The following is a 21,181-nucleotide window of genomic DNA, read 5'->3' as shown; positions in this document are numbered from 1 at the left end:
CGTAGACTGGGAGATGTTCCGGGTAGCTTGCGAAAATAATCTGAGTTTATAAGGAAGTATATAGGAGATGTAGTACCCATTGTGACCTACCCTATCCAGAAACCGTGGATAGACGGTAGCATTCACGTGAAACTGAAGTATGAACCACCTCATTTAACCATGGAAAGGTGATTTGAGATTATGGCTGAATACAAAGTGTAGTTATTCCCTCCGAGGCAAACAAACCAGCAAAATGTCAGTATAGAGGCAAAGTGGAGTCGCAATCCATTGGCTCAGACACAGGACGTATGTGGCAGGGTCTACAGACAATCACCGACTATAAAAAGAAAACCAGTTACGCCACTGACACGGACACCGTTGTCTTGCTTCCAAACAAACTTTGCACATTCTTCGCACGCTTTGAGAATAATTGAGTGCCATTGACGTGGCCCGCTACCAAGGACTGTGGGTTCTCAATCTCCATGTACGGCGTGAGTAAGATAGTCAAGGATCGTATCACCTCCACCTTACCTGTCACCCTAGACCCAGTTCAATAGGTCCACAGACGATGCAATTGCCATAACACTGCACACTCTCCTATCCCATCTGGACAAGAAGAATACCTATGTAAGAATGCTGTTCATTGACTATAGCTCAGCATTCAACACCATAGTACTCTCCAAGCTCATCATTAAGCTTGAGGCCCTGGGTCTCAACTGCCCTGTGCAATTGGGTCCTGGACTTCCTGACGGGCCACCCCCAGGTGGTGAAGTTAGGAAACAACAACTCCCCTTCGCTGATCCTCAACACTGGGGCCCCACAAGAGTGCGTGTTCAGCCCCCTCCTGTACTCCCTGTTCACTCTTGACTGGTGGCTATGCACGTCTCCAACTCAATCATCAAGTTTGCAGATGACACAACAGTAGTGAGCTTGATTACCAACAATGACGAGAACGATGTGAGGGCACTCGGAGTGTGGTGTCAGGAAAATTACCTCTCGCTCAACGTCAACAAAACAAAGGAGATGATCGTGGACTTCAGGAAACAGCAGTGGGAACACCCCCCATCCACATCGATGGGACAGCTTGAAGTTCCTCGGCGTACACATCACGGACAAACTGAAATGGTCCATCCACACAGACAGTCTGATAAAGAATGCACAAACAGTGCCTCTTCAACCTCAGGATGCTAAAGATATTTGGTTTGTCACCTAAAATCCACACAAATTTTACAGATGCAGAATTGAAGCATCTTGTAGGGCTGTATCGCCGCCTGATATGGCAACTGCACCGCCCGCAACCGCAATGCTCTCCAGAGGGTGGTGTGGTCTGCCCAACGCATTACCAGGGGCAAACTACCCGCCTCTCCGGGACACCCACAGCATCCGATGTCACAGGAAGGCCAAAAAGATCATCAAGGACATCAACCACCCGAGCCACTATCTGTTCGCCCTGCTACCATCCAGAAGGCGAGGTCAGGACAGGTGCATCAAAGCTGGGACCAAGAGACTGAAAAACAGCTTCTATCTCAAGGCCATCAGACTGTTAAACAGCCATCATTAACTCGTAGAGGCTGCTGCCAACATACAGACTTGAAATCATTGGCCACTTTAATAAATGGATCACTGGTCAGTTTAATAATGGCACTTTAATAATTTTTACCTATCTTGCATTACTCATCTCATATGTATATACTGTATTTTTATACCATCTTTACTTAGATTCGTGTATATTAGGTAGTTGTTGTGGAATTGTTAGATTACGTGTTAGATATTTCTGCACTGTCGGAACTAGTAGCACAAGCATTTCGCTACACCCGCTATAACATCTGCATACCAACATTTTTATTTGATTTATGTTACATTTCAGCTAATAAACATTTAAAATGATTCTGGTGCGCGTAGATATTATGTTGTGCTCCTAACTTTTATATGTTCGGAGCACAAGTGCTATACATTTATTTATTTTAGAGCTCTGGACAGGATGCAAATGTAAGCTTTATTTTTACATTCAATGTATGATAACCATTAATTTGACATTCTACTACCATTCAATCAAATGCTGCTTTGAATTAGATCAGGTCTTGTCCCTTGGATCAACTTGGCAGTACATTTGCTCAGTATAGAATGTATAAACGAAACATGTAAAGTGTTGGTCCCATGTTTCATGTGCTGAAATAAAAGTTCCCAGAAATTTTCCAGGTGCACAAAAAGCTTATTTCTCTCACATTTTGTGCACACATTTGTTTACATCCATGTTCGTTAGCTTTTCTCTTTCGTCAATATAATTCATCCATGTCAAGAAGCTGAATTAACAGCATGACCATTACACAGGTGCACCTTGTGCTGGGGACAAAAAAAGGCCAATATAAAATGTGTAGATTTGTCACACAACACAATGCCACAGATGTCTCAAGTTTTGAGGAAGCATTCAATTGGCATGTCTTATACACAGACAAGTTATACACAGACAAGTTATTTTTGCATGATTTAATTAATTAATCATTACCGTTTTGTTTCATTCATGTGACCGACCAATACTGGTTTGTAACATGTGACAGACCAATAGCTCACGAGACTTCTTCTCTCCAAGCTGAGAACTTGAAACTGAGATATCTTTAGTTCGTTCTCAAAACAAGGTCTGGGCATTCTGCCAAATTGCAGATACTGATAAGTGAGGATTTATTAAATCAGTCACTTGCATGAACACAGAAATGGGTGATTAGAACAGCACATGAATAGAACACAGAAATGTGTTATCAGAAAAGCACAAACATTAAAATTCCATTACACATTTTAGAGAATTTGGCAGTACGTTCAACAGGCCTCACAACTGCAGACCACGTGTATGACGTCATGTGGACGAACGGTTTGCTGATGTCAACGTTGTTAATTTACAGAGTGCCCCATGATGGGGGTGGGGTTATGGTACAGGCAGGCATGAGCTACGGACAACGAACATAATTGCATTTTATCAATAGCATTTTGAATGCACAGAGATACCGTGATGAGATCCTGAGGCCCATTCATCCACCGCTATCAACTCCATGTTTCAGCATAATAATGCAAAGTCCCAAGTTGCAAGGATCTGTACACAGTTTCTGGAAGCTGAAAATTCCCCAGTTCTTCCATGGCCTGTATACTCACCAGACATAGTACCCATTTATATTTATTAGGAATCCCCATTAGCTGCTGCCATGGCACATTAAGGCACTTACATATAAAACAAAAGATAAAACAGTACATCATATATCATTATTACACCATTGCATATCTACAATACAAAATTTCCTCTGGTGGCATGTCACAAGCATTTCGCTACACTCGTATTAACATCTGCTAACCATGTGTATGTGACAAATAAAATTAGATTTGATTTGTGGGGTATGCATGGGTGTCTGAGCTGTGTGCTAGTAGTTAAAACAGACAACTCAGTACATTCAGTTTGTCAACACTTCTGATTGACATGCATATTATTAGTGTTAGCTGTGGGTGTACATTTAAGGGCCAGCCTTGCTGCCCTGTTCTGAGCAACTTGTAATTTTGCCAAGTCCCTCTTCGTGGCACCTTACCACACTACTGAACAGTAGTCCAGGTGCAACAAAACTAGGGCCTGAAGGACCTGCCTTGTTGATAGTGTTGTTAAGAAGGCAGAGCAGTGCTTTATTATGGACAGACTTCTCCCCATCTTAGCTACTGTTGTATTAATAGGTTTTGACAGAGAATGTAACTCAGTAAAATCTTTGAAATTGTTGCAATTTATATTTATTTCAGTATAATTTGACAGTAGAAAGCCTGCCAAGCCAGGCACCAACGCGACCTACGAGGGCCAAAGTAAGGACCCTGGCAATTCAAGCCAGCTCAATTAAAGCCATTAGTGCTCCACTGTTTACGCTGCCCTCTCTTTAGCCAACAAGGCATGGCTCCTAAACAGACATGGTAATGAGGTCCCAGGCCTAGCTTCCTTCCTCAGACAAGGAGACGCTGGAGCGGCTTGGGTTGGCCCGCAGGGTTCCTAGCTTGGTCCACTCACACGGGACCGCAAGATAAATGTGATCCTGACACATTGTTCCTGAACCCATAATGGGGCCTTTTCAAGGCTCCTCTAATGGGCCACTATGGCAGAGAGAAGGGCGGGGGTACCCCCACGGGAAACCTGGGAGACTGATCTTAAAGAAGTTACGTGTCATCGTCGACCGGCTGGCCAGTTGTCTCTCGCTCCCCAGTGCTATTGTTAAACACTTTTTTTTATGAGGAGTTGTCTCTGTGAGTCACTTTGGTATCAGCCTCCTAGAAGAGATATGGTGCAAGTTGCTGGTGATGTGGTTCATGAGGTTTTGTGGGTCTATGGCTTTGGAACAATCAGAAAACTGAATCAACAACACCTGTCTGAATCCCTCTCATTAAATGCCTTGCCCTCAATTAATTATTCTCACTCTCATTGTCCTCAGTGGCCTTACTTCAATCCCTTCTCTGTCTATTTCCTCCATTTAGAATGATCAGACCAGGCACTCCAGTCATTCTCTTCCACCTCTTCAGCTTCTTTTCTCAGAGAGAAGGTGAGGGACGTGGCTCCGATTCTGATTCTGTATCTTATCTAGAGATATAAGATCAGAGCAAATTGCTCGAGGATCATTGTGTTATAGACCATTACAAAAGAGTGAAAGTTGTGTATGTTTAGAAGACATATGTTATTTTCCCTTTCTTTCTGGTTGAACAAGTATGACTTTATTCTTATCTTGATTGAAATCACCAAAATGTATCAGATTACATGAGTAGTCTATATGTTTATGAACAGTTGTTCCCCATTCTTTGCTCGATCTGTTACGGCAGTTGTCTTCCCCTTCATTCAGCTCTTTCTCAGGAGATCATGTACCCCTATGGGCCTACCTACCGAGATCTGGAGACACCCAAGATGGATGATGGGAGTTCCACTGAAATAATTATACTCATGCCATTCATTTTTTTCAATAACCCCTACCGCTCCATCTATGTAAGCTCCCATTTACCCCTTCTTTCCTTCAATACCAGTAAATATCCCCAACTCATAAGAGAGAAATGTTGATCCACCATATCATCCATCTAACCGATAATTGTTATTTTGATCATCAATCTGTTCATCAACAAATCAATTGGGACCGTGCCTCCCTTTCTCTCTATCTCTAGGTCAACAACAACGGTGTGATCTCCTTCGAAGTACAGGTGAGCCAGTTCACCCCCGAGGCCTTCCCCCTGAGTGACAGCAGATCCTTCATTGCCCCACTATGGGCAGACGTGCACAACGGCATCCGCGGAGACGTGTACTACCGTGAGAGCACAGACCCAGAGTTACTGGAGCGGGCCACACAAGAAATCCGCAAGTACTTTAAGAACATGCCCACCTTCACAGCCACCTGGATCTTCATCACAACCTGGCACCAGGTCACCTTCTACGGAGGCAGTCAGACCACCCCGGTAAAATAAGCACAATCACGAATCCCAGGCTGCTATATGCTCCACACACAAAACACCTGCATGCATGCGGACGATGGCCACTGGTAGTACCATTTATCCTACAATAAATGTTTTTAATCATGTGTCTCTGTGTGATGCTTGTGAAGAACTGAGAGTAACTTTTCATACAGTGGGGCAAAAAAGTATTTAGTCAGCCACCAATTGTGCAAGTTCTCCCACTTAAAAAGATGAGAGAGGCCTGTAATTTTCATCATAGGTACACTTCAACTATGACAGACAAAATGAGAAAAAAAATCCAGAAAATCACATTGTAGGATTTTTAATGAATTTATTTGCAAATTATGGTGGAAAATAATTATTAGGAAATGGAAGACATACAAGACCACTGATAATCTCCCTCGATCTGGGGCTCCACGCAAGATCTCACCCCGTGGGGTCAAAATGATCAGAATAACGGTGAGCAAAAATCCCAGAACCACACGGGGGGACCTAGTGAATGACCTGCAGAGAGCTGGGACCAAAGTAACAAAGCCTACCATCAGTAACACACTACGCCGCCAGGGACTCAAATCCTGCAGTGCCAGACGTGTCCCCCTGCTTAAGCCAGTACATGTCCAGGCCCGTCTGAAGTTTGCTAGAGAGCATTTGGATGATCCAGAAGAAGATTGGGAGAATGTCATATGGTAAGATGAAACCAAAATATAACTTTTTGGTAAAAACTCAACTCGTCGTGTTTGGAGGACAAAGAATGCTGAGTTGCATCCAAAGAACACCATACCTACTGTGAAGCATGGGGGTGGAAACATCATGCTTTGGGGCTGTTTTTCTGCAAAGGGACCAGGACGACTGATCCGTGTAAAGCAGGGGTGTCAAAGTCAAATGGACGGAGGGCCAAATAAAAAAATCAGCTACAAGACGAGGGCCGGACTGTTCGAATGTTCATTGAAAAATTTTTAAATGACGCATATAGTCTAGTGAACCTAATTGAACCTACTGAAAACCTAACAAATATATTACAATATGATCAGATAAATAAAGCAATATTTTCTTATGGCTCTGTCAGTAATCTTTAATTTTCAACAGACACAAAAGACAAATTTCCTTTATATAAATATCCCCATAACATGAACATTAAATGAAAGAAACCGGTATTCAAGGCACCATCAGTAGACTATATTTTCTATTTTAGCAAAAGTGGGCTAAATTTACTTCAAAGAAAAAACAATAATAGCAATTTTCTATCATCCACTCAACTGAAATATTTTTAAAATATAATTGGATTGAAATACAAAAAAATAAAGTGCAAAAATCTATTAATCAAAAACAACACTTTGTTTAAGGAGAAGTAACACGCAGTGAAAACAAATATTAAATTTTAACTTTTAAACTTGAACTGAGTAAAAACTCTAAATATGTGATTGCACAGTAATGTTCACTTGTTTGAGGTTGAGGGTGATACTTGGTGGTGTCCCATCTTTTCCACAAGTTCATCAATGTTCGGGGTAAGGCTCTGAGCTGAAGAAATCCTCAGAATTGAGTGGAGGTGTTCAGCAGTAAGTCGACTTCTGTGTGATGTTTTGTTCAGGTTCATCAAAGAAAACAGTTGTTCACACAGGTATGTGCTGCCAAACATAGACAACGTTTGAGCAGCCTGGATGCGCAGCTGGGGCATTGTGCCGGGGAGGAAACGGGCGAACTCCGCAGCACCCACTGCCGCATATTTTGCCCTCAGTGCATCATTGCATTGGAGGTCAATCAACTCCATTTGGAGGTTTGGTGGTGAGCTTTCCACGTCAACAGCAAATGGGTTACCGAGCAGTTCCAACCTGCTTTTTTGTGCTTCAAAGTCAGCAAATCAGCGTCGAAAGTCAGCGGCAAGCATACCTATTTTATCAGCCAACTGTGTGCTCGGGAACGCACTGGTAGAGAGCTTCTCTTTCATGGTCTGGCAGCTGGGAAAGTGGCTCAAATTTTCTTTCCGCATCTGCGTCTCCCACAGAGTCAGTTTGGTTTTAAATGCCTTCACTGTACTGTACATATCAGAGATGACACGATCCCGACCCTGCAGCTGCAAGTTTATTGCATTCAGATGACTCGTAATGTCACACAGAAAAGCCATTTCACACAGAAACATTTCGTCTCGGAGTTGTGTTGTGTCTTTCCCTTTGCTGTCCAAGAACAGACAAATCTCCTCACGAAGCTCGAAACATCTTTGAAGCACCTTTCCCTGGCTTAGCCATCGCACCTCTGTGTGATAAGGCAAATCACCATGCTCCGTTTCTAACTCCGTCAGAAATGCCTTGAACTGGCGGTGATTCAAACCTTTGGCTCTGATAAAGTTAACTGTGCGCGTGATGATGCTCATTACATGCTCCATTTTCAAGGCTTTACCGCACAACGCTTCCTGGTGTATGATACAATGATAAGCTGTCAGCTCACCTGTCGCGTTTTCCTCTTGCATCTTTTCCCGTATCTTCGCCACCAGTCCGCTCCTGTGTCCACACATCGCAGGTGCTCCGTCGGTTGTCAAACCCACGAGTTTTTCCCAAGGCAGCTCCATCTCATTTACACATCTTGACACCTCTTCATACAAATCATGCCCCGTAGTTGTGCCATGCATAGGACGTAAAGCCAAAAACTCCTCTGTCACGCTTAGGTTGGAGTCCACTCCGCGGATGAAAATTGACAACTGGGCAATGTCAGAAATGTCGGTGCTCTCATCCACAGCCAAGGAATATGCAATAAAATCTTTTCCCTTTTTCACAAGCTGCTCTTTTAGATTGATGGACAACTGGTCTACTCTCTCGGCAATGGTGTTTCTGCTCAGACTCACATTTAAAAAGAGTTGCCTTTTTTCTGGGCAAACTTCGTCACAAACTTTAATCATGCAGTTTTTGATGAAATCCCCCTCCGTAAATGGCCGGGCTGATTTAGCGATCTCTTCTGCCAAAATAAAACTGGCCTTGACAGCAGCCTGGCCTTGTGATTTGGCTTTTTTGAACAGAGCCTGTCGAGATTTGAGGCCTCGTTTTAATTCCTCTGCCTTTTGTAGCCTTTGTTCCATGTCCATATTCTTGTTTTTGTCCGCGTGTTTCGTTTCATAATGTCGTCTCAGATTATACTCTTTCAGTACCGCCACACTTTCTCCACACAGAAGACACACAGGTTTTCCAGCTACCTTCGTGAACATATACTCCGACTCCCACCTTGTTTGAAACCCCCGGTTCTCAGTATCCACCTTCCGTTTTGCCATTTTTGATGGGTATCTGAAAGTTAATTTTACTGTGATGCTGACGACTGCTGTGCCAATAAATATTGAAATGAAGCAGCCTACTGCTCGGTGCGTCACCTTTGCATTGTGGGAAATGTAGTATTGGTGCGTGTAAAAGATCTGCGGGCTGCCGGCTTGCTGCGGGCCGGTTCTAATAATAAATCAAGATCATCCCAGGGGCCGTAAAAAACCTTCTTGCGGGCCGGATGTGGCCCGCGGGCCTTGACTCTGACATATGTGGTGTAAAGGAAAGAATGAATGGGGCCATGTATCGTGAGATTTTGAGTGAAAACCTTCCATCAGCAAGGGCATTGAAGACGAAACGTGGCTGGGTCTTTCAGCATGACAATGATCCCAAACACACCGCCTGGGCAACGAAGGAGTGGCTTCGTAAGAAGCATTTCAAGGTCCTGGAGTGGCCTAGCCAGTCTCCATATCTCAACCCCATAGAAAATCTTTGGAGGGAGTTGAAAGTCCGTGTTGCCCAGCAACAGCCCCAAAACATCACTGCTCTAGAGGAGATCTGCATGGAGGAATGGGCCAGCAACAGTATGTGAAAACCTTGTGAAGACTTACAGAAAACGTTTGACCTCTGTCATTGCCGACAAAGGGTATATAACAAAGTATTGAGAAACTTTTGTTATTGACCAAATACTTATTTTCCACCATAATTTGCAAATAAATTCATTAAAAATCCTACAATGTGATTTTCTGGATTTTTTTTCTTCTCATTTTGTCTGTCATAGTTGAAGTGTACCTATGATGAAAATTACAGGCCTCTCTCATCTTTTTTAAGTGGGAGAACTTGCACAAATGGTGGCTGACTAAATACATTTTTGCCCCACTGTATGTAGTCGTCTCAAGTTGAAATCTCTTTGAACTTCTGGGTAAGTATTCGTTTAGTCTAATAGGGGTTGTTTGTTTAGGTTAAAAGGTAAATTCCTCCAGGTGGTGAATTTTTGTTTTGTCTCACTATTGAACTTACCATATGCTTGCACATTCTCACCTCTCTATAGGTGAACACATTTCAGGTTGTGTTGATATCCGACGGTCTGTCATGCTTTTCCATGTTCAACTATGGAGAGATCAACTGGAGCACAGGCACAGCCAGTGGAGGAGACCCTCTGACTGGTTTAGGTGGTAGCACAGCACAGGTAGTCATCATGATATCCTACATATACCATCCCTGACACACATCAAACCAATGAGGGGATTCGATTAATGCCTCTGGCATGCCCCGGGTGAACCGGGTTAGCGTTGATTGCATTTGATTTGGAACCGGACTGCCTCCCTCCGTGTGAGCCAGGTGCCCCGTTAAGCGTGTGGAGTAATGAGTAAGATTCAGTGTTTTCACATGCAAAATTGATTGCTTTTGATTTTTTTTTTTTAACGCTTTATCCGACTTCCCAATGATAACTAGTTTGAAAATTTGAATCTATATTTTAATGGAAATAGATGTTGTATAATGCACCATTCTACATTGTTGACAATATAACAGAGCAGCACAGATTACCATTCGATTTGTGCAGGGCGCACCTTCCTCACCCGGTCACGTGACGGTCATAGCTTAATCGAATCCCCTCAATCTCAACGCCCCACTTACCACCTCTAAAACACATCAGTTCAATCATGATGCCCCATAAACCACCCCTAAAACACATCAGCCCAATCATGGTGCCCCATATACCACCCTTAAAACATGTCAGACCAATCACAACCTCCCAGATGTAGCTAAAATACAGCAGACCAATCTTGATGCCTCCCACCTCTATGAAAGTGATAACCTCCTCACTTGCCTTTTCCCAATCTCTCCCCTCTCCAGTCAGGTTTTAATGGAGGAGAAATCGGTAACTTCCTCAACCTACCTGGGTCCCGTTCCAATGCCGTGGTTGAAATCGAGAGGACGACCAATGTAAACGTGCCTGGCCGGTGGGTCTTCCGTGTAGACACTGCCCTGATAGACCCTGCCAATGGCTGCAGTTACAATGGTGGGCAAAAAGTATAACATAAACAAAGACTTGACACACTGGTCAAATGTCTAGGTTCAAATGTCTAGGTACTAGTCAAGTCCATGTAGACAGTTTCTGTAAACTTGAATCACTCTCCTCATAACACAGCATGAGTCCCCTTATTAAAAAAACAGCATGGCTGGGGAGACCCATAGTCATGAATGTCCATATCTTCTCCTAGGGCGGTTCTATCGGCGCGGTGAGATCTTCTGGCTGTCCGACCAGTGCTCCCAGCGGTGCCGCTGCCTGGACATGGACAACGAGGTGCTCTGCCGGGAGGCGCCGTGTAGCCAGCTGGAAACTTGTGAGCAGAAGGAGGGTGCCTTCTACTGCCAGTCTACGCGCACCAGCACCTGTGTGGTTTTCGGCGACCCTCACTACCACACCTTTGATGGCTTCCTCTACCACTTCCAGGGCACCTGCTCCTACCTGTTAGCTCGGCCCTGCTGGGAGGTGGCTGGCCTGCCCTTCTTCAGCGTGGAGGCCAAGAATGAGAACCGCGGCATGGCCTCTGTGTCCTGGCTGAAAGATGTCACTGTGGAGGTGTACGACCACAGAGTCATCCTGCCTAAGGGCAGCCAGGGCACAATACAGGTGAGCAGAGCAGCACTTTCAAGGAGGACAAATATGTAGGGATGTCTAGGTTTTAGCTCAGCGGGCTAACACAGTCTTGTCAGTTTGCCATAGGTCAGATGTTGTGCCTTTGGGAGGCTAGGTACATAACAGTGGTCTGATCATGTAGTTTGACAGGTAAGACCAGCAGATCCTGTGTACCGCTCTCCAAGAGATTCATTAGGACGTTACCTAAAGTTTTCATAGGAATATTCCATCAACGTCCCACCAAACATACAAAGAACATGGTTGACATGTTCTCAGAATATAAGATATGGTTTTAGACACCTTTCATGAACATTTCTGTGTATCAGCTGTCAGTACGTCGCTTGATGGTCCCAAAGAAACCCAATTGTTTAATTATTACACAGCACCCTTTGTTACTGTGGCCGAGCCCATCAAGGCCCTGATCCATTCACTGTTCTATATCTGTTGACCATTTTCGGAACACGCACACAGTGCTTTCAACTTACATATTTGACCCACTATGAAAAACATGATTACATTGTGCATGTTCATTTATACAGTAATTATTATTCAGCATGTCCTCACCTCGGATTTGAACTCACAACCTCTTGGTTCACAGCCGTCTGATGTATCTGCTACGCCACCATGTCTGTGTTATCGGATTATTCTCTCTTAATTCATTTGATTTACTTATTTCAGAAATATTAGGGCTTTTATATAGTTTTCTAATGTTGGTGGGGCATATAACCTTGTTTTAATGTTACTCTTGATTCGCAATTATAATTTTTTTAAAAACCTGTTTTTCTTGAGTGTGCCTTTAACAGAGCTGAGATTTCCTTCAAAGTGTATTCACCCTATTGCTTACACATATCCAGATGTTTCAGATCTACACAAGTGCCTAGGAAGACGATGTTAGGGTTTGTTTCTGGACAGTGCCAGACTATACCGGCCCCATAAGCACCTGCTCTCGGGTTATCCGTAAATGGGATAGTGGTTAGGGCATTCGTCATTGGTGCTTGTGTCCTGGGTTTGTGACCTGCTAGGGGAGTCACACTCACATTATTAGCAGTATACAGTATGTTAATGTCATTATTTGGCAACATTTGCAGCACCCGTAATTAATCTAATAAACATGTGTTTCTCAATGAAAGATTGGAACCTGTAGGATTACCCCTTGAGCACAAATGATTTCAAGCTAGCTGTGGATTGAGGTTAAGGCATGTTCTTAACTTCGTTACATGAGCATCTGTCCATCGTCTGCTTGAAATGCACTTTGAAGTAAATCTCTTCAAGTGCACTCAAGAAAAAACATTTTATTGATCATAGTGATTGAGGAGTAACATTAAAACCAGGTACAATGCCCCACCAACAACAGATCACTACATAGAAAGCCCTAACATTGCTGAAATAAGTACATCAAATAAATGATGAGAGAATATTCAGATTAACTGTAACTGACACAGACATGGTGACATAAATATCAGAATGCCGTGAACCAAGAGGTTGTGAGTTCAAATTCCAAGGTGAGGACATGCTGAATAATGATGACTGTATAATTGAACATGCACAGTATAATCATGTTTTTCAAAGAGTGCTAAATATGTAAGTTGAAAGCACTGTGTCCCGAACATTGTCAATAGACAAAGAGCTGTGAATGGATCAGTGGTTCACCAATCAGGGCCTTGATGGGCTCAGCAACAGTAACAAGGCGAAATGTGTAATGTGAATTTTTTGGAGGGTGAACGTTTCTTTGGGATCATCAGGTGAAGTCCTGACAACTAATACAAAGACATTTTCTTGAAATATTCCCATGAGACATGTCTAGAAAATGCATATATTATGTTCTGAGCACATGGAACCATGCTCTGTGTAAGTTATGTTTGACATTTAGGGAATGTTTGCCAAAACATGCTAAATAGGTTCTCAGGAGGTTTTTGCTAACATACATAGAATGTTCCCCTAACTAACAGAAAACTGGACACTCAAACATCTGGGGAACATTACAGGTAACATTACAAAAAAGTTTTCTTTCTCTATAATTGTTAGCTGGGCTATCTAATCTAATATGGTGTTTATGTGGTACTGTCCTGCATAATCTGCCCTGAATCTCCTACCTCTCCTTTTCAAGGTGGATGGACTGATGAAGACACTGCCAGTCCAACTCCAGCTAGGTGCAGTCAGGGTGTACCAGTCGGGCATGGCCGTCGCCCTGGAGACCGACTTCGGCCTCCTGGTGACCTACGATGGGCAGCACTACGCCTCCATTTCCCTGCCCAGCTCCTACTTCAACAACACATGCGGCCTGTGTGGTAACTATAACGACGACCCTGCCGACGACCCTGTGCTGCCCGACGGCTCGCTGGCCGAGAGCGTAGTGGCGCTGGGTGGCAGCTGGCGGGCGGAGGACGCTGACTGGCGCTGCACAGACGGCTGTGCCCAGAACTGCAGTGTCTGTGAACCATTGACCGAGGCGTTCTACTTCCGCCCGGACTACTGTGGAATCATCAACAAGACGGACGGGCCTTTCAGGGACTGCAGGGCAGTGGTGGACCCAACGGCCTTTGTCTATAGTTGTGTCTACGACATGTGCAACAACAAGGACAACATTACCACCCTCTGTCAGGCCATTCAGGCCTACGCCTTAGCCTGCCAAGCCCTGGGGGTCACCATACGAACCTGGAGGTCACACACCTTCTGTGGTGGGTGATCTTCTGTCCCGATGTATATAATCTATATGTCGGGTAGAAATGGTTTTGTTTGGACATTTTTATAGCTACCTATCCTTAAAATAAATATGTTACCTACTGTTTCTGTTAGTGATGTATCTAAATTTACTGGGTGGGAGGGGCTGGTCCAACTCAGTGTCATAAAAAAAAATGCATACCCCTCCCCAAAGTTTAAAATATTTTCACTTGACTCCCCTTTTACCGTAAAATAAATTGAACACCCTCCCCCCATATAATTAACTGAAAATAATGTTTATGACCACAAATAACATAACTGTGTTTATAAAAGTGGATATCAACTTTGCCACTTCAGCATGCTTTTGTGGCACAGTCGATGCCACGCAGGGCTACGGGCCAGAAGGTTGAGTGTTGGCCGATCACCACAGACGAGCTCACTCTCCCTGTCTGTTTCATTACACTACGATCAGAGTCGGCTGCACACACTGATCAGCTAGGGTGAAATCAGATTTTCAACATGTTGATGCCATATTTAATTTGATAAAATATATAAAATTAATTTTCCACCAACTGGGTTCTGTGCCAATGCACTACACAACCAATAAACAAAGCATAACGACTTTGGGCACTTTAATATCATGGTTTGCGTTTTTAACACCACAATAAATAGACCATGTCAATCTTGAAAATATATCCATCCCTACCTTGTAGGCTTACCTAGTATTGAAGGCTTGGCTTGACAATCTCCGAATGTCATAAACTTTTTGGTATTTTGTAACAGATGTCTCTTTCCATTCATCAATTGGCTGCTGCACAGTTTGGATTGATTGATTGATTGAATTTGTCAGTAAAATAAATACTGTCACGACTTCCACACGAAGGTGGCTCATCTCCATGTTCGGGCGGCGCTCGGTGGTCGTCGTCGCCGGTCTACTAGCTTCCACCGATCCTTTTTCCCTTTCTTTTGGTTATGTCTGTTTTGTGTTTCACCTGGTTTCATTTTGGTTAATTAGGGGGGGTATTTATCTCGACATTTCCCTTGGGGTTTTGTGTGGGATTGTTTTCGTTTGACTATCAGTGAGTTTGGGTTTCGTTTTCATCAGTTCATGTTTAACAGGTGGTTTTTCCCTGGACTGTGTCTGAGTGGGGTTTCGTGGCTACTTGTTTCTCCTGTGCCTGACTCCACACCCACATCCCCTTGGGGAGATCTGACAGAATCCTGCACCCTAAATCATGGAGTCAGCAGGAGCGGACGCGCCCACCCCGTCCATGGAGCAACGTGTTCAACAGCACACGGCGGTATTACACCGTTTGGGGACAGCTATGGATCAGGTGTTAGTGAGAATGGAGAGATGGGAAAGGAGCGGCCTCCCTACCTCATCTTCACCCACTCGCCAGGCTGCAACAACACCTTCTCCGGCGGCGTCCGGACTCAGCAGGACTCGGCTAGCTCTCCCGAGGGACTACGATGGGACGGCTGCCGGGTGTAAGGGGTTCCTGCTCCAGCTGGAGATTTACCTGGTGACCGTTCACCCGACCCCCTCGGGAGAAGAGAGTGTCAATGTCCTTGTCTCCTGCCTTTCGGGTAAAGCCCTGGAGTGGGCCAACGCGGTCTGGGAAGGCCCGGACTCTGCGAGGGACCATTACCCAGAGTTCACCCGCCGCTTCCGGGCGGTGTTTGATCACCCACCAGAAGGCAGAGCTGCGGGTGAACGGCTGTTTCACTTAAGGCAGGAGACGAGGAGTGCACAGGATTTCGCGCTGGAGTTCCGGACCCTGGCTGCCGGCACGGGGTGGAATGACTGGGCCCTGATGGACCATCATAGGTGTAGCCTGCAGGAGGACATCCGCAGGGAGCTAGCCTGTCGTGACACCACTCTCACACTGGACCAGCTAATAGACATGTCCATCAGGCTGGACAACTTGCTGGCTGCTCGCGGGCGTCTTGATCAGGGTCTGTTTGTTCCACCCCCCAGCACTCCTGCTCCGACACCCATGGAGTTAGGGGGTGCTGCTGCAAGGGCCACCGGAAGAGGAGCCACCTCCTGCACCAGTTGTGGTCGGAGAGGACACACTGCTGACCGGTGCTGGAGGAGCGTCTGGGAGTCGAGAGGGCAGGCAGAGCACGGCTCGAACACCTCAGGTGAGTCATCACCCGGCTCACCCAGAGCCCCCTGTTGGTCAAATGTATGTGTTGATTTCCTTTCCTGAGTTTTCCCCTCATTAGTCGATTCAGGCGCAGCGGGGAGTTTTATGGACCGCGGTTTCACGTGGAAGTTAGGGATTCCCTTGGTGCAGATAGACCAAGCCTTCCCCGTGCACGCCCTAGATAGTCCGTTAGGGTCAGGGTTGATCAGGGAGGCCACGGTTCCACTGGACATGGTGACGCGGGGGTTCATGAGGAGCGGATTAGTCTCTTCCTAATCGATTCTCCTGCGTTTCCAGTGGCCTACGCCTTAGCCTGCCAGGGTATTCCCTGGTTGGCTTATCACAATCCTAACATTTTGTGGAAACAGGGGGCTCTTAAGGGGTGGTCAGAAGAGTGCTCAGGTAGGTGTGTGGTAGTTTCCATCGGTGCAACGATGGTGGAGAGTCCAGACCAGGTCTCCACCGTGCGCACCCCCCCCCCCCCCCCCCCCAAATATGCCGATTTGGCAATCGCCGTCTGTAAAAAAGAGAGCGACCCTATTACCACTACATCGACTGGAGAGTTGTGCGATAAACCTCCAGGTGAACGCCGCACTTCCCAGGAGTCACGTGTATCCCCTGTCACAGGAGGAGACGGTGGCTATGGAGACATATGTCACCGAATCTCTGGTACAGGGGTACATTCGGCCCTCCACATCACCTGTCTCCTCGAGTTTCATTTTTGTAAAGAAGAAGGAGGGAGGTCTGTGTCCGTGCATTGACTATAGAGGTCTAAATTCCATCACAGTGGGGTTCAGTTACCCGCTACCTCTCATCGCCATGGCGGTGGAGTCATTCCACGGAGCACGCTTCTTCACAAAACTGGATCTTAGGAGCGCGTATAACTTGGTGCGAATCCGGGATTGAGATGAGTGGAAAACCACATTTAGGACCATCTGGACTGACCACCGTAATCTGGAGTACATCCGGGCGGCGAGGAGACTGAATAATCGTCAGGCAAGGTGGGCGATGTTTTTTACCAGATTTCGCGTCACTTTCTCTTACAGACCAAGTTCCCGTAACGCGAAGGCCGACGCACTGTCCCCTCTCAATGATACCGAGGAGCGGTACATCGATCCCACCCCCATACTTCCGGCCTCTTGTCTGGTGGCACCGGTGTTATGGGAGGTGGAAGCGGACATCGAGCGGGCGTCTCGGTTAGGACCTCCTCCACCTCAGTGTCCAGAAGGTCGGAGGTACAGTGCCTTGCGAAAGTATTCGGCCCCCTTGAACTTTGCGACCTTTTGCCACATTTCAGGCTTCAAACATAAAGATATAAAACTGTATTTTTTTGTGAAGAATCAACAACAAGTGGGACACAATCATGAAGTGGAAGGACATTTATTGGATATTTCAAACTTTTTTAACCTTTCTGATCTCCCCATCCCGGATCCGGGATCGTGAATACAGACTCAAGCTCATTACCATAACGCAACGTTAACTATTCATGAAAATCGCAAATGAAATTAAATAAATATGCTAGCTCTCAAGCTTAGCCTTTTGTTAACAACACTGTCATCTCAGATTTTCAAAATATGCTTCTCAACCATTGCAAAACAAGCATTTGTGTAACAGTATTGATGGCTAACGTAGCATTTAGCGTAGCATTTAGCATTAGCATTCAGCTGGCAACATTTACACAAAAAAACAGAAAAGCATTCAAATAAAATCATTTACCTTTGAAGAACTTCAGATGTTTTCAATGAGGAGACTCTCAGATAGCAAATGTTCAGTTTTTCCTGAAAGATTATTTGTTTAGGACAAATCGCTCCGTTTTCTGCGTCACGTTTAGCTATGAAAAAACCCCTGTATCCAGGATTGTGTAAATCTATCAGCAAGCTCATTAGCATAACCCAACGTTAACTATTCATGAAAATCGCAAATGAAATGAAATAAATGTGCCATCTCTCAAGCTTAGCCTTTTGTAAACAACACTGTCATCTCAGATTTTCAAAATATGCTTCTCAACCATAGGAAAACAATAATTTGTGTAAAAGTAGCTAGCTAGCGTAGCATTTAGCGTTAGCATTAGCGTTAGCATCCAGCACGCAACATTTCAACAAAAACATAAAAGCCTTCAAATAAAATAATTAACCTTTGAAGAACTTCGGATGTTTTCAATGAGGAGACTCAGTTAGATAGCAAATGCTCAGTTTTTCCAAAAAGATTCTTTGTGTATTAGAAATAGCTCCGTTTTGTACATCACATTTGGCTACCAAAAAAAACCTGAAAATTCAGTCCTCAAAACGCGAACTTTTTTCCAAATTAACTCCATAATATCGACTGAAAACATGGCAAACGTTGTTTAGATTCAATCCTCAAGGTGTTTGTTCACATATCTCTTCGATGATATATCGTTCGTGGAAGCATGGTTTCTCCTCTCAATCAAATGGAAAAATACTTGCACATGGCTTTGCGCACCAGTTTCGACGCAGGACACCAGGCGGACACTTGGAAAATGTAGTCTCTTATGGTCAATCTTCCAATGATATGCCTACAAATACGTCACAATGCTGCCGACATCTTGGGGAAACGGCAGAAGGTCTAAGCTTATTCCTGTCGCATTCACAGCCATATAAGGAGACATTAGAAAACAGAGCTTCAGAAATTCTGCTCATTTCCTGTTTGACGTATCATCTTGGTTTCGCCTGTAGAATGAGTTCTGGGGCACTTACAGACAAAATATGCATAGTCGAGCATCTTTTCGTGACAAAATATCGCGCTTAAAACGGGAACGTTTTTTATCCAAAAATGAAATAGCGCCCCTAGAGATGCAACTGGTTAACAAATCAAAAACTGAAAAATTGGGCGTGCAAAATTATTCAGCCCCTTTACTCTCAGTGCAGCAAACTCTCTCCAGAAGTTCAGTGAGGATCTCTGAATGATCCAATGTTGACCTAAATGACTAATGATGATAAATACAATCCACCTGTGTGTAATCAAGTCTCCGTATAAATGCACCTGCACTGTGATAGTCTCAGAGGTCCGTTAAAAGCGCAGAGAGCATCATGAAGAACAAGGAACACACCAGGCAGGTCCGAGATACTGTTGTGAAGAATTTTAAAGCCGGATTTGGATACAAAAAGATTTCCCAAGCTTTAAACATCCCAAGGAGCACTGTGCAAGCGATAATATTGAAATGGAAGGAGTATCAGACCACAGCAAATCTACCAAGACCTGGCCGTCCCTCTAAACTTTCAGCTCATTCAAAGAGAAGACTGATCAGAGATGCAGCCAAGAGGCCCATGATCACTCTGGATGAACTGCAGAGATCTACAGCTGAGGTGGGAGACTCTGTCCATAGGACAACAATCAGTCGTGTATTGCACAAATCTGGCCTTTATGGAAGTGGCAAAAAGAAAACCATTTCTTAAAGATATCCATAAAAAGTGTCGTTTAAAGTTTGCCACAAGCCACCTGGGAGACACAACAAACATGTGGAAGAAGGTGCTCTGGTCAGATGAAACCAAAATTGAACTTTTTGGCAACAATGCAAAACGTTATGTTTGGCGTAAAAGCAACACAGCTGAACACACCATCCCCACTGTCAAACATGGTGGTGGCAGCATCATGGTTTGGGCCTGCTTTTCTTCAGCAGGGACAGGGAAGATGGTTAAAATTGATGGGAAGATGGATGGAGCCAAATACAGGACCATTCTGGAAGAAAACCTGATGGAGTCTGCAAAAGACCTGAGACTGGGACGGAGATTTGTCTTCCAACAAGACAATGATCCAAAACATAAAGCAAAATCTACAATGGAATGGTTCAAAAATAAACATATCCAGGTGTTAGAATGGCCAAGTCAAAGTCCAGACCTGAATCCAATCGAGAATCTGTGGAAAGACCTGAAAATTGCTGTTCACAAATGCTCTCCATCCAACCTCACTGAGCTCGAGCTGTTTTGCAAGGAGGAATGGGAAAAAATGTCAGTCTCTCGATGTGCAAAACTGATAGAGACATACCCCAAGCGACTTACAGCTGTAATCGCAGCAAAAGGTGGCGCTACAAAGTATTAACCTAAGGGGGCTGAATAATTTTGCACGGCCAATTTTTCAGTTTTTGATTTGTTAAAAAAGTTTGAAATATCCAATAAATGTCGTTCCACTTCATGATTGTGTCCCACTTGTTGTTGATTCTTCACAAAAGAATACAGTTTTATATCTTTATGTTTGAAACCTGAAATGTGGCAAAAGGTTGCAAAGTTCAAGGGGGCCGAATACTTTCGCAGGGCACTGTACGTCCCGCTTGGTGTTCGTGATAGATTGATCAGGTGGGCCCACACGCTACCCTCCTCTGGTCATCTGGGGATTGAGAGGACAGTGCGGGCTCTTAGGGGGAAGTACTGGAGCCCACCTTGGCTAAGAATGTGAGGGTTTATCTTTCCTCCTGTTCGGCGTGAGCTCAGTGTAAGGCTCCTAGACACCTGCCCAGAGGGAAGTTACAGACCCTCTCCTTTCCACAGCGGACTTGGTCACACCTGTCTGCACTACGGGGTGCCTGAGGATATAGTTTCTGATCGGGTCCCCAGTTCACTTCCTGGGTTTGGAAGGCGTTCATGGAGCGTCTGGGGGTTCGATCAGCATGACCTCTGGTTTTCACCCCGATAGCAATGGGCAGGTGGAGAGAGTGAACCAGAATGTGGGCAGGTTTCTGAGGTCGTATTCCTAGGACCGGCCTGGAGAGTGGGCGAGGTTCGCCCCATGGGCCAAGATGGCCCAGAATTCACTTCGCCACTGTCGCCGTTTCAGTGCGTGTTGGGCTATCAGCCGGTCCTGGTACCGTGGCATCAGAGTCAGACCGAGGCTCCTGCGGTGGAGGATTGGATGCAGCACTCAAAGGAGACCTGGAGAGACATCGAGGAATCCCTTAAACGGGCCGGTGGGCGACAGAAGGTGAGCGCTGGCCGCCACCGTAGTGAGGCCCCCGTGTTCGCACCGGGGGACCGGGTCTGGCTCTCGACCCGAAACCTGCCTCTCCGCCTGCCCTGCCGGAAGCTGGGTCCGCGGTTTGTGGGGTCATT

The 21,181-nt window shown here is 45.1% G+C and overlaps 1 protein-coding gene across 1 annotated transcript in view; it reads left to right on the top strand.

Annotated features, from left to right (window-relative positions):
- Positions 1-4,391: 4,391 nt before the first annotated feature.
- The window catches only part of LOC110538902 (alpha-tectorin), a 43,965-nt gene continuing 27,175 nt past the window's right edge, over positions 4,392-21,181 (top strand). The window contains exons 1-7 of the mRNA XM_090192586.1: positions 4,392-4,535; positions 4,830-4,969; positions 5,143-5,430; positions 9,718-9,855; positions 10,524-10,689; positions 10,892-11,304; positions 13,418-13,988. Of these exons, the coding sequence (XP_090048712.1) occupies positions 4,472-4,535; positions 4,830-4,969; positions 5,143-5,430; positions 9,718-9,855; positions 10,524-10,689; positions 10,892-11,304; positions 13,418-13,988 (1,780 nt within the window). The 5' untranslated portion in view covers positions 4,392-4,471. The remainder of the gene's footprint in view (positions 4,536-4,829; positions 4,970-5,142; positions 5,431-9,717; positions 9,856-10,523; positions 10,690-10,891; positions 11,305-13,417; positions 13,989-21,181) is intronic.

This window comes from Oncorhynchus mykiss, chromosome 12 (assembly GCF_057628025.1).
Source record: "Oncorhynchus mykiss isolate SJ-2025 chromosome 12, ASM5762802v1, whole genome shotgun sequence".
NCBI classification, from domain to species: domain Eukaryota; kingdom Metazoa; phylum Chordata; class Actinopteri; order Salmoniformes; family Salmonidae; genus Oncorhynchus; species Oncorhynchus mykiss.
This window is presented reverse-complemented; position numbering and strand designations above follow the sequence as displayed.